Below are 14314 nucleotides of genomic sequence, written 5' to 3' on the forward strand. Positions count from 1 at the left end.
CCCCCCCCGCCGGTCTCACCTGGGGAAGCTCCTCCAGGCTCCCGGCAGAGCGCAGAGGATGGCGGTGAAGGCCAACGCCGAGAGGAAGGAGTACAGGGAGAGGTAGAGCAAGCCCTCCATCCCGTCGTAGCACAGGCCTTTCAGCGAGTCGATGTAGTCCTGAAACGACAGCAGCGGAGCGACAGGAATAAACCCCCGGGGCCGAATCTCAGAAGAGCACCTTGGAAACGAGCCGCCACCGCCGTTTTCTACCTTATTGAGGCCGCGGCAGTTGAGCAGCGCCACCAGCTGATGGAAGTTCCCCTCCGTGGAGTTGAGAATCTGCTGCACCTCCCTGAGGGATTTCTGCACACGAAAAAAAAAAAAAAAAGCCCCGCTGAACGTCAGAAAACGCCTAACGAGGCTTTTCAGGGGAAAAAGAAGGGAGGGTGAGCGACTCCGTACCTCAGCTTTGGGAAACTGCGGGAGGGCGTTTCTGTCCAGGCTGGAGAGGTGCGAGTGGATGTTGGAGAGAGCCCTCTGCGACTGGGTCAGCAGCTGAAAGCAGGAAAACGAACAAGTCAACGCCGTTCGGACCCGTCGGTTTGCGTTATTATTCAGTCCCTCCAGGATTTCGAGGGGCATTTTTTGTGATTGTTGTGGGCTAAAATGCCTGATTTTACGGGGCATTTTCCTAAAAGTTGCAATTTTATTTTACTAAAATCAATAAAAAACTATACCTTTTAATATATAAACAAAAAATACTTACTAGTTTTGTAAGATAATTGCCAACAAACATTGACATTCTCAAAAGGTGCTTTATTTGAGAACTTTGATAGCTTCNTAAACTGACATTCATGACCATTTCTGGATTGTCCCTTGTCTGCAGCTCTCCTCACATGTTTTGCAGACACAAAGTGTTTGTCGATGCGTTTATGTTCCATGATTACACTGCAGGACGTGCAAAACAGCCCCCCCCCCCCCACTCTCCTGCAGCTGGGGAGGAAACTGGTTTGCGACCGCAGTGAAGTTAAGTTTTAAGTTGGATGTTGGATATTCGCCCTCCGCAGAGCGTTCCTGTTTCGGGTCAGCCGTGAGCTAGACGCCGCTAACTCTGCGGAGCGCGAATATCCAGCATCCAACTTAAAACTAACTTCACTGCGGTGTTTTGCGCGGTCCTTTGCTGAAATCTTTGTGGGCAAATGTGAAGCATTAGCGCACATTTTCGCTTCGGTCGCTGCTCCTGCATGCTCCCGGCAATCTGATTGTTAACAGGATGTGACGTAATGTGTCTTCTTCGTGAGTTATTTGGGGTTATTTTGTATTCCACTCTACACAAAACCACAAAGAAGAGACTAGACCGCAGAAACGGTGGCAAATCACTTTAGAAACAATAAATATTGGGTTAAAGTTGCGGGAAAGTTGCGGTGTTTTGGGCAAAGTTGCAAAAAGTTGCTTGATTTTGCGTTAATAGTTGAGATCGCAACATTGCGAAATCCTGGAGGGTCTGATTATTCATCATCACTGCTCGCTGGAACGAAAGGCAGGCGATGATATCCCGATTTAAGATGGCCGCCACTTTAACAGTCATTTATTTTACAGCGTGTTTGTAGCTGAGAGTCACCTTCAACACATAAGTTAGCTTTGTTATTGTTCCGAAACTACTTTGGGAACGACTCGGTGGGGGGACAGGACAGGCAGCGTCATCCTCTCCCTGCCCTTCAGAAGCACCCCCCCACCTCCCAATGTTGCCGGCGAGTGAACAAAGTGACACGTTACCTGCTGGAACGGACTGTTCATGCGTCTGCCGCAGGTCAGGTAATAATCCAACACATCTGAATGTTCAGCACGAAAACAAACAAAGAACAGAAAACAAAAGATCAGCGCTCACAAAACGAAAGGGACAAAAGCACGCTGAGGGGGGGAGGATCCAGGATCCAGAATGAGCTGCTGGTGGAATAAAATAGATAAAAAACATAATAAAAGCTGCTGCCGTACCTGAGCTGGTCCCCATGTTGAACTGCGTGGAGTTCAGGACGAAGGAGTTTGGATCCGAGCAGAAGTCGCTGAGAGCCTGGAGACGAGGAGTGACAGGAAGCGTTAAAAACACAGCGAGGACGACGAGGCATACAGAAGGAGAGGGATGATGGGGCAGATAAATAAATTAGCAATACATTGACACGTCCCCCCCCCCCGATGCAGATGTTTGACAGCGACCGGAAACCGAATGGTCGCTTGTCCACGCCGTCAGACTTCACCCCTTCCTTTAACCTCGCTCTCCTCATCTTTCATCAAACCTGGATCTGTTTTTTTTTTAAAGATGCTCCTCTCAGTTTGAGATCTTTTTCCCCATCAGGAGAGGGCGTACGAGCCACACACACACAGAGAGAGAGAGCGAGAGAGTCTGAGTGGAAGAGCAACGACCCCGGACGGCACAGAGTGAACAGGCAGGCTCACAGCCGGCCCATTGTTTCCCCCGTCAATAACCGAGGACAGAGCGGCTCTGTGTGGACGCACAGGCCGTGGGACATCTCCCGCTGGCCCCACATGACACAGAAACTCTTACACGGAAAGGGAGGGGAAAAAAATAAAAAAAAAATTAAACACCCTCTTCACAGTTATCAAAGAGACATCCGTCCCCTCGTTCAAAGAGACGGACCACGCACCGCACATCAAAACCGCCGACACAAACGAGCTCTTTCTGCACCACAAATGTCAAACGCGTTCCGAGTCCTCCATCGTTGCACGTTAGGCTCAAGTCTTTCTTTTTGTCTCCCGGCCAGACACCCACAAACTTGCAGCGTTGCGTGGAAGCGCGGCGCAACAAACGCGCTCATTGAATCTTTAATCTGTGACCCAGTTTCCTGCCTTCTTGGTCCTCCGCCATGACTGCGGCGTTCCCCACAAGGCGGCAGCTCTCTTCACAGTTCGGCACGACGGGCGCAGAAATCACGCACGCACACTGGCGTCCCACCAGGGGGTCGCCGCGGTTTATTGTTCTTTTCCTGGGTCTACTCACCGCCACGGTGGCCGTCTCCAAACCCAGGGAGCCCCAGCTCAGGAAGAGACACAGCCAGGCCAGCACGGTCATCCTGCGAGGGAGGGAAGGAGGGACAAACAGCCATGAGCCAAAAACAAAACTTAAAAAACCAGCGCCTCACGGTTCCACTCACAGGATGAGCAGCCAGCGGGCCTGCTTGGCCAGCCCCAGCAGGATGAACAGACACACGATGAGGTCGAGCAGCAGCAACAAGACGTACGACAGCCACCTGTGAAACACAAACACGCCATCCGTCCCGTTAGCTGTGGGTTCTACGGCGTCGTGTCAGCGCCATTTTAGACGGGATAAACACAGGAGGAGAAAAAAAAAAAAAAACTGAGAAATTCTGAGATTAATCTCAAAGTTTCTAGGAAAAAACTCGGAAATTTCTGAGTTTGAAAAGTTGAAAATTTGCAAGATTAATCTCAGAATTTCCGAGTTTTTTTTTTTCTTGCATATTTTCAACTTTTCAAACTCAGAATTTTCCAAGTTTTTCCTGGAATATTTGAGATTAATTTCAGAATATCTGAGGGGTTTTTTTTGTGGAAGTTTACTCCTCAGTTGTTGTTTTTTTTCTATCTACAACGGCGCTGATACGCCGTCGTAAAAATTGTAAAAATACATTTCCATAAAAAAGAAAAGAAAAAAAAATAAACACATTGTCTTGTTTTTTGTTAAATAATCACACAACCAAACCATTGCGAACCTGTCCTAAAAAAAAGTCTGTTTTTATCCACCCACCTCCAAAAAGGCAAAAGGCAGAAAAATAAACATTTTTATCTGTGTGTTCATGTGTCTGTTAGCAAAATCTCTCATGAACCACTGGGCGGATTTTGATTAAACTCTCAGAAAGTGATCAGTGGATGTACGTCTACGTCTCATTAACGCGTGGTTTCATTCTGATTCAAGATGGCCGCCACAGCCAGCTGACTCTAAAAAAAAACACAAACATACCTGTAACTGAGTCAACTTTACTGATATCGACCTGAAATTCGGTGAGGTAGTAGCTGAGATCGATCCACGACACGTATTTAGAGCGCTAACAGATTGTTTATTATCTGTTTGTTTTATTTTACCATCAACTATTTGGAGTAGACTCTTATCTGTCTGTTAGCAAAATATCTCATGACCGACTGGACGGGTTTTAATAAAACTTCCAGGAAATAGTCACTGGGTGTAACCTCGACAACTGATTAACCTTTGGAGCTCGGTATCTGTAAGGATGACATTTTTGTGTTTAAGGTGGACTGGCTGCGGGGGCTCATCTTGAATCGAAGTCGACGTGCGTCCAATCACTGCTTTTTAAGAGCTTGATTGAAATCCACGCTGTATTTCATGAGATAAAACAAATAAACAGGCCAATAAAAACAACTATCCTTTCGTTTTAGGAGTGTTTTGTTTCCTGGGATCATGACTAAATCACTTTTCCACAGCATAATTATATGTCTCGTGTTCCCGCTAGTCCTCCTCCATCTAACTCCATCCTCTGCGTCCTCTGTCCTCGCTCCAACTACCTCCATGTCCTCTCTAACTGCATCCATACGTCTCCTCTTTGTCATTAAGGTGTAAAGAAATAGAAATGTCTTTTTGGTTTTTGGCGACTGAAGCCTCACCTGTAGTCCTCGTTGACCATCAGCGTGTTGGCCGCCCAGCCGGGAGAGAAGGGGTTGGGCAGCAGGTTGCTGGCAGGCACCACGGTCGGAGCCACAGAGGGCGGGACGGGCGTCAGCGGCGTGATGGACGCCCCGCTGACGCCGCCGCTGTCGTTGCCCAGCAGCCCCGCCTCCACGGTGGACCGAGCCAGGGAGATGGAGGACAGCAGGTTGACCACGTTCTCCGACAGCCTCCGGCAGTTCCGCGTCGACACCAAGAAGGGCTTGCTGCCGGAAAACAGCTCCTCCATGGAGGCGAGCGGGCCGGAGACGGAGAGCTGCAGGCCAGTAATTGTGTCTGAAATCTGGACAGGAGGGACGGGAGGGGAGTTAGGAGGGAGGGAAACCATAAAAACAGAGATAAGAAAGCACTTAACTCTCATGGAGTCATAGCTGGCTAATGTGGTTGCATATAGAGCGTCTCTCTCTGCTAATGTGCGGCACTGCTCGTCTGTAACTCAACCGAGAGGTCAAAGGTCACATCCTGCATGCAGCAAACTTCTAGAAGTGAAAGTCTGGACTTCCAACTTTGGAATGACAAGCAGAAATCCGTGAGGAACAGCTTCACCGGACACCAACACCCAGTCTCTTCTGAAGGGGTTGGAAACCGATTGATGAGTCCGTAACAGGCCCCACAGTTTGGAGGTTCTGCCCAACGTGTCGGCTCCAAATCCTCCCGTGGATGGTCCTAAAGAACCCATGCAGGGATCTTCGTGCCTTATGGGGTGTGGAACGGCGATCTCTGGATCCACTGCCTGCTGGTGTCCGGGTTCTCTTCTTCGGATCCCATCCGGCCACATCGTTTGTCACAAACGAGCCGCTTGATTTTCAGCCGATTACATCCGTCTGGTTTCTTACAGTGTTTAATATTAAATACTCTACATCAGTGGTCTCCAATCCTGGTCCTGGAGAGCCACCATCCTGCATGTTTTCCTTGTTTCCCTGCTCCAACACACCTGATTCAGAGGTTAAATCACCTCTTCATGTTCTGCAGAAGCCTGTTAATCACCCATTGATTCAAATCAGATGTGTTGGAGCAGAGAAACAAGTAAAACATGCAGGATAGTGGCCCTCGAGGACCAGTATTGCCCAAACCTGCTCTACATGTTGGTCATGAGGTTTGGATCACGAGTGAAGGAACGAGATGAGCTTTCTTCATAGGACGGCCGGGCTCAGCCTTAGAGATCAGGTGAGGAGCTCGGAGTAGAGCCGCTGCTCCTCCTCATCGAAAGGAGTCAGCTGAGGTGGTTCAGGCGTATGATTAGGACGCCTCCTGGACGCCTCCCTTCGGAGGTTTTTCTGGGAGGAGACATCAGGGCAGACCCAGAACTCTCTGGAGGGATCATGTTTCCTCTCTGGTCTGGGAATGCCTCAGGATCCTCCAGGAGGAGCTGGAGAGCGTCTCTGGAGGAGAAGGAGGTCTGGGTTTCCCCTCCGCGACCCGACCACGGATAAGAGTTAGAAGATGGACGGATGTTTGTTGTTCTGCGTGTTCGGTTTGCAACCTGCTGCAACTTTCTGCAGTTTTTCCTACATATTTGCTCAGCTGTAGGTTTTTATTTTCATTTCTTTTGTTTCCCATTTCTTCCAAAGTACCTCCTGATCCATATTTATTTTTATCTATAAATATATAAAAAGTATAGACTCCAGAAGCTGCCGTATTTGCTCTTTTAGCCTTTTGAATTTAGGCTAAACCACAAAAATCCGATATAGATTCAAACAGTCATTTATATAAAAGTATTTGTTGCCACTCTTCTGGTTAAATGTCCAAAATATATTTATTTAAATGAGTAAAAAGACCATAAATTCAACAGTGAAACAGAAGTATACCATTAACCTTTACTTTATGATGGTACTAAATAAATATTACAAACCATTTAAGTCAGTAATAATGATAAAACAGTAAATTAATTTTGTTTTATATTTCTCTGTAAATGACCGTTAGGACAACGTGGACTAATTGCAGGAACATAAACCTCAGAAGGATTCACTGCAGCGATCAGACGTTTCATAATTAATCGCTTGACTGGCGGGAAAATAAAGCCTTTGTGGAAATAAAACTCACCTCTAGAGCGAGTCTGTGTTAATAAATATGATCCAAGTCCTGAAAACAGCCTCCATTCACCTGAGTCACGTTAGGATTTTAAATCCAGCTTCTAATTGAGGCTTTTTTATTTTATTTACTGCAATAAAAGTTTAAAAATGATTCACCTGTTCCAGTTTAAAACACAAGATAAATATCTCTGCTAACAGAAAAAGAAAGAATGAGCCGAGGTGGTTTACATGCTCGCCCTCGTCGTCACTCAGGGTTTATTGGACCTGTGGCGTCAAACCGCCGCCAAATCACAGGGAAATCGATGAAACAGAAGTTTGCTTCTGATGGGGGTTGATGGGCGGGTGGGCGGGGACAGACATCCACGCCGTCTGACATTTCGCCCGCAGCGAAGGCGGCACTCACCAGCAGATCGATGGAAGCCAGCGTGTAATTGGCCGTGAGGAGGGACGAGGTCAACTGATACATCCCATCATTAGCCTCGCTGTTGCCATAGAAACCGATGCCTATGGCAACGCTGCAAAGAGGGGAGAAGAGAGAGAAATAAAGCATGAGAACGCTGTGGGAGAGAAAGAGAGCAGAGGAATGACTGCGATGTTTAATTCAGAGCGTACGTTTTAACACGAATGAACGTTTCCAGGCGTTAAAACGCAGCGACGGGGTTTCCCGCGCTCTCCCTCGTTGTTCAGATTAAGGGAGGGGGGGCAGATGTTTGTCAAATCCCCCACGAACCCGGCAGGAATGGTACGGCCCAAATCTCCCACCAAGTATGTGACCCAGATTAGAAAGCAGGGAGAGGAGAGGAGGAATGCGCGCTCTGCAGCTCAAACAACGACCCGCTGTGACGTCACACTCCACCAGAGGCCTCAATCTGAGGAAACTAAACGTTTTCAGTGCTGCCACGTTTCTATTATTCTTATTATTTTTAGGCCGAGCTTTCATATTGAGCATCAGAGAGGGAGAAGTCCATGAGGGGGAGACACGGACCGCTTTATCAGGCTGGATAGGAGGACGCTCTGACGGCGGCGGTGATATAACAGCGCGGTCTCGATGCATACGAAAGTGCAGGAAATGGAAGATAATGAGCGCCGCCGAAGCATTAAAGTGCACTTTAATTTCCTCAAAGCGCTCAGGCGGCTGCAGCTCCAGAAGCAAATCGCCGCAGCGTCCTCCTCCATTACACGAGAGCTGTCGAGCAGCATTTCGGAGTAATGCACGGTAATCACAGCGCACGGGGGGGTGGGGGGTGGGGGCTGATGACTTCATGATCAGCAAGTCTGGTGGCTGAGCTGACATCACGCCACAACGCTGCGTCAGGAAACGGGAAGCTAACGCGACGGTGTGGGGAACCACATGATGGACAAGCCTGTGATTCACGGCCGATCGTTTGGTAATTTGAGGCTCTCGTAGATAAATTACGCCTTTCGGAGAGTCTCTTTCACGGTTTTAAGAAGCTCGTTTTGCTTCATTAATGAGAAGAGAAGAAATCAAGACTTCAAGAGAGGTTTCTAGAATGACTCACTGATTTAGTCAGGACTGTTTTGAACGAGAGCCAGGCTCCGATACCTGCAGCGCTAATGGGCTTTAAGGGAATTTCACATTGGCTTCACTTCTCAGACAGTGTGGCTGCATCCATCCATTCAGTCTGAACTTTACCGTCAGCTTTTATCTACATTCACTCAGCGTAGAGTCGCGTTTAACCCCTTTTAGCACCATAATAATTGATTTGTTTATTAAAACGCCTCGTCCTTCTTGTCCGTTTGTGTCAATAATTGGGTCAAAAAACGCCCCGTGTGTAAATAATTTACGCCCTTTTGCCAGGAGAAGCAGAGCTTTCGAAATCTGTCGAGTATTTACCGTTTTTACGTAATCTAATACCTAAAACTGTGTGCTGTAAGAAGAAAAGGACAACAACGGAATAGAATTTTCTTCAACTTTCTTTTCATAAATTCTCGAAAAGTGCAGAACATTAATGAGGCTGCAAAAATCTAATTCAAACTATTTTACTCAGACAGTTTTTGAAATGCACATGCATTTAAAAGGGTTAAATATTAAAGCAGAATCAGAAATTATGATATATTTGGGAGCAATTGACGCCTACTACACTAGTATTTTGTCTTTTATTGCGTGTTTTGTGCAACTGCAACATGTCTTCAGTTGATCGTTAGCTGTTAGCTGTTAGCTTTCAGCAACAGTCAAACCCCTGGTGATTTAAAAAATAAACAAACAAACAAAAAAAGACATGATTCTGCAACTTTCTTCCAGGTCCCAGTTTGGGCCTAAAAGTTACATTTAATTTGCAGAAAATCCTCAATCCGCCTTAACGCTTTACGTCGCATCTACAGCAGGTAAGATGTTTACTGCTCATAGCCTCCCCGCGGACAGAGCCGAGCGTCCGACTTCCGCCTCTCACCAGCACAGCGTGACGGCAGCCACCGCCACCCACGTGACGCAGCAGATGCCCCGCCCCTTCTTCCCGCCGTAACCGTGGCCCGTGCTCCCGTCTTCGTCCTCCTCCTCCTCCTCGGACCCCTCGCTCCGGTCGCCGCGGTGGCAGCAGCAGTAGTGTATGAGGAAGGAGAGGACCACCAGGAGGGAGACGATGAGAGCGATGGCCGAGAGGCTGGACAAAACCAGTAGGGTCTGAAAAATAACAACAAATTTTTAAAAAAAGGGATGAGGAGGTGGGTGAGATAAGAGGAGGAGTCACTGAGGGTTGGAAAAATAAAAACTTTATCTCATCTTTTATAAATGCAAAGGAGGGGCCTGTCCACATTAACAGCAGGAGATGGGTGATTAAAAGTGTGTGAGAATAAACATTATGTCCTTCAAAGAGGCAGGAAAAACAGAGAAAAATCAATAATACAGCTACATGATGCGTGCACACGTCACACGGTGATAAAGATAAGAAGAACGGACAATTTGAACTCTGTTAACTTGATGCTGGTGTAGATTCTCAGTCATCAAGGCCATGGTAAATTCAAAAAAAGGGTAAAAAACAAAACCAACTGGACTTCTATTCTGTAGTTGAAGACGTTTAATCGCTTCTCATCCGAGGAGCTTCCTCAGTTCAGAAATAGAGAGCGAGGAGTTGAGCTTTTAAAGCTGAGATGTGATGTCCCTCATCCTTGAGGCGTAGGTGAAACGGTGTAGGTCACCTACACCTCAGGGATAAGGGACACGCCTTTGAGGACCAAAATGTTCATATTTTGGACAGAGAAGACAAATGGTTTGAGGGGGGGGTGAAGGAAGCCATCTATGTCCACAGAGAGAAACCAGATTCCAGCTTTCAAAAACACAAAATGGAGCTTTAGGGCTGATCCCCAGTCAGTTTCACTCCTATCAACACCTGCACTCATGTGTGGCCCATCAGTGAGTCAGACAAACAAGGACCCTAATGAGCCTCTATTGTTAGGAGAGTGAGAACAATTTGCTAGCAATCCAGCTTATATCACATCTCAGCTTCAAAAGCTCAACTCCAGAAGTCCTGTTGGTTTTTTTTAACCTTTTTTTTTAACTCTGTTAACTTGAGTGTATTGTTCACGATCCGTGACTTTCCGGGGCGTTAAGCGGTGAAACGTCGGCGCAGCTTCAGGACAACCGAGCCGCATCCTCCATGTCAGGAAGTCAACATCGCCGAGACGCATTTCTGCGGCGTTAGCCCTCATCCATCTGCCCGTCTGTCACTCCCCCCCCCCCAGTCTCACCTCCTGTTCTCCGAAGCCCCTCCCCATAGCCCAGTCTCCCTCCCCCACCTCTCTCACCCGTCTCTTTCTTTCTTTCCATCCACGCCGCTGAATCTCTATTAATAATCTGTGACCTACTTAAATACATTCACTGCCGCTCTGACTGCGCTCTGCCTTCCCTCTCCTCTCTCTGCCCGGCTCGCCAAAGTCCCCGTATTACTCATCGCCCCCCCGCCCCCTCTTCTCTGAGAGCGTTTCTTTTGTCTCTCGGTTCTGCAGGATGAACTGTGGCTCCCATTCCCTCGCCCAACCTCTCCTCGGTGGCACAGCGGAATCGGGCACGCCGTGAGACGAGGCGAGCTGGGAGAGAGGATCTGAAACGGCAACGTTGCCATGCAGACCATCTCTGTCGAGGTAAAGGAAAAAACCGACTAGACTGGAGGCGCTTGCAAGGATTTAGTGCAATCCTACACGAATAACTGTGTCCATTAATAAACACGGGGAAGAGTTTTAGCGCCCTGTAAATGCCGTCCTCATGGTTCAGCAGGTTGCCATTAACTCAGGGATTCATGGAGCGATTATTCCGGTCGCGTGGCACAAACGGCTCGTCCTTGTAGTAAACTACACCCTGCACACCTGCAGCTGAAGCGGCCGTTGCGGCGCGACACCTGAGGTCACCGTGCAGCGTCGGGAGGCCGTTACCTGCTGGTACTCCCAGCTGTCGGGGACGAAGAGGTTGTCCCTCATCTGCATGCCGAAGTCCAGCCGGGGCAGAGCGTGACACATCCTCACCCAGATCGAAGGCGCGTAGCTGGGCACCGTTGTCATGGCAGCCATTTTTTTTCCCCCTCTTCTTTATTTTATTTATTATTTTAACTGCCAGCGGTCCCCTCCTCCACTCTGCAGGAGGGAACACACGAGAAGGGGGGGTTAGAAGAGCGGCGATGTGAAGGAAGAACAGCAGAGAGGTGGTGAAGGTTCCTCCCGAGAACACGACTGAGCTCCGGGAACGCCGAGGTCGGCGTGGACCGGGAGGACCGCTTCGAGAGAAGCATCAGTTTACGAACAGTTAACATCTTACCTGCTGCAGATGGCGCCCTGTGAGCAGCCTCAGTCTGGGGAAACAGAGCTGAATTCTGACTGAAGTGACGAGCTAAAGGCTAGTCCAAGAGCAAAACACCTCGTCTCAAAAAACCCTCAAAGCAGCTCACACAAAAACGCTTTTCTACAAGCTGTCAGTTTATATTATTAATATTATTAATCACCCTCTGTGGGCTATGATGTAATTACATCTGTCTGTTAGCAAAATATCTTGTGATATCAAGATGGCCGCCACAATTAAACAACCTTAGCAATCACAAAAACGGCTATAAAATCTGTCATTTTCTCAGATATTTGGCTAAATTTGTCGTGATAACACGACAAACACGGTGACGTGAAATGCGGCGGGCGAAATGCAATCCCTAAAAAGGAGCGCTAGTTTTTAAGCCCCACATAAAATCCTCTGGTTATTTGCGAGCGCGAACAGCCGTTGTTGCGTTCGCAGTGAATTTCAGGATTTCGTCAGCAGAACGACCGTGAGAAGCAACACCAAAGGTGACGTAGATGTTTTCTGAAACGACGTTTCAACGAAACGGCTGTGAAATTTACGAGATTAAACTCGTTTTAAGGCGAGAGCGATCCACGCTCAGACTAGCTGTTAGCTCATCAATACAGTCAGGATTAAACAGGAAACAGGTAAGATATTCATTGTTTCTAACCTTTCCACAGAACTCCACTTTTAAAAAAAAAGGGATGGTTCAGATCTTTGGAAGTAAAAGCTCTGAACTGGGTGTTTTGCATTGAGATAAACAACAGAGCATTGTAATAAATGTCCAAAAACACAAGGAAAATGATATTTTATATTAAGTTGATCTATTTCGAGATGAAAAATTAAGCTGAATTGTCTGTTATGGACAAAAAAACGTGTAGTGAAGGTTTTCAAATGGTTTTATTTTATGTTAATATCATATAACGTCAAATAAATCTGATTTATTTGACGCGGATTCCCATTTCTGCGTAAATGTTCCTAATCGTAATCATAAAAAAGGTGTTTAAACAAGAGGATCTGCTATAAAAAGAAACCTACAGTGAAGGGTTTTCTTTCGAGGGATCTCGCGTGAGCATATATGCAGAAATGGTGCACAAAAGTGGAATAAAAGCCACTAAATGAAGCCAGGTGGTTTGAGTTGCAGCGTCTTGTACTGAAGCCGGTCAGGAGGGGAGAAAGTGGGAATAAAAACAAGTCCGGTTCGAGCAGAACGACCCCTAAAACGGTCAAACGTCTGAAAACAAGAGGGAACTATTTGACCGAACAGAAACAGAGAGAGTTACAGAGCTCAGTGCTGATATCTCAGCCTGACACAGATCTGCATCAACCATCACTGCTTCCTTCTCAGCTGCTGGCCTAAAGTATTCGTTATGAACAACGATTCCTTCAGTAAATAAAAACTTTCAATCAGCGCCCTGTTCCGCTTCACTGAGGCGTGTTTCTGTGCCTATTGATTCCCCCCGCCACGCTTCTACGGCCGTCCAAACAGCGCAAGGATAAAGAGTTTTGATTTTTGCCTCAGTGGAACAGCCTCAGCCATTCAGGCCCCGAGGATCGAGTCGACAGACAGCGCCGCTCTGAGCCCGTTCGCCCTAACGGGTTCCGAGCAGCGCCGCTGTCGCAAATCAGACCATTTCCCTCATTAAAAGCTCAACAGGCCGCTTGAAGGATGCCACGGCAGCGTAAACAAACGTGATCGTGAGTTCAGGTGAGTTCAGGCGCGCAACCAGAGATTCATCAACCTGTGGAGGGTCGAGAGGCCTTCCAAGTGGTGCGATAAACAACTAAAAAAAGAAAAAGGAACAATCCGACAACGTGACAGGAGAATAAATCCGTCCGCTGAGAGTACCGCCACCAGGGACGTGGGTCAGGGAGGACAAGACACGACGACGATCAGCCTCAGGAAAACAAGAGGTGGAAAAATGATGCATCAAGTCCGACTCCAGGGTTGCAACGAGGTGGTAAATTTCCTAAAACTCTCCGGAAAATTGTCCATTTTTGGGAAATATTCCAAATTGGAAACTTTAAATGGGAATTAACTGGTAATTGGTGGCGATTTAAACTAACTGTACCATATCTGAACAAAAACAAACATCTTGTTTTGTCACAGGTACATTACCTTATAAAAGTAATAAGTTTAACGACCTAATTGGCTCCGAGTGATGACACTTTCCTAAAGTCACGAGCAAAAATACTCTTCTTATATGACGTTTTTCATGGTTTTTGTCACTGCGTTCACATAAAAGCAAAATATCAGTACATTAGAAATCACACACACATGAAAAAATATATAAAAATCATTGAAATGTTTAAATTTATCTACAGAAAACATCAAATTTCATTCACACAACTCTGAACAAAACTGTTGACATGTTAAATGATCATTATTTGGACTATTTCTTGTCATTTTATCCACATAAAAACCAAACAAATGAACAAATACCTCTTTACACTCTGAACTAAACCATCCGTCCCTACGTGTCCAGGTGACATGTCGGTTTCAGGGTGTGGCGTCTTTAATTGCGCCGCCCAGCGATGAAATCTGATCGGTTTAGTCAAGATTCTGCTAAAAGACATTTTAAGCTACGACTATATTTAAAATCCCTGCTGAGAGACGACCTCTAATGTTTCAAATTCCCCCTTTGGTCCCATTTATTCCCATGGAAAAGTGTCCAACTTTTTCTTTTTTTTTTTTTGCACGACAATGCAGCGAAGCCGTCGTGAAAAGGTCAAAGATCAGGCGAAGACGCTCCTCCAATTTAAGACTGGAGGCGACCTAATGAGGAGCAGATGGACGTGAGGCGGGGGGGGGGG

At 47.0% G+C, this 14314-nt stretch overlaps 1 protein-coding gene across 3 annotated transcripts in view; it reads right to left on the minus strand.

Annotated features, from left to right (window-relative positions):
- ttyh1 (tweety family member 1) overlaps positions 1–14314 on the minus strand; it is a 24196-nt gene that overhangs the window by 7873 nt on the left and 2009 nt on the right. For all 3 annotated transcript variants that reach the window (XM_037980117.1, XM_017415535.3, XM_017415536.3), the window contains exons 2-12: positions 11113–11310; positions 9138–9367; positions 7130–7241; positions 4633–4976; positions 3153–3248; positions 2999–3071; positions 1978–2053; positions 1759–1814; positions 445–537; positions 253–345; positions 20–159 (exon numbers count right to left, since the gene is read on the minus strand). In XM_037980117.1, coding sequence (XP_037836045.1) covers positions 20–159; positions 253–345; positions 445–537; positions 1759–1814; positions 1978–2053; positions 2999–3071; positions 3153–3248; positions 4633–4976; positions 7130–7241; positions 9138–9367; positions 11113–11247 — 1448 coding nt within the window. In that variant the 5' untranslated portion in view covers positions 11248–11310. The remainder of the gene's footprint in view (positions 1–19; positions 160–252; positions 346–444; positions 538–1758; positions 1815–1977; positions 2054–2998; positions 3072–3152; positions 3249–4632; positions 4977–7129; positions 7242–9137; positions 9368–11112; positions 11311–14314) is intronic.

Source organism: Kryptolebias marmoratus, linkage group LG16 (genome assembly GCF_001649575.2).
Source record: "Kryptolebias marmoratus isolate JLee-2015 linkage group LG16, ASM164957v2, whole genome shotgun sequence".
NCBI lineage: Eukaryota > Metazoa > Chordata > Actinopteri > Cyprinodontiformes > Rivulidae > Kryptolebias > Kryptolebias marmoratus.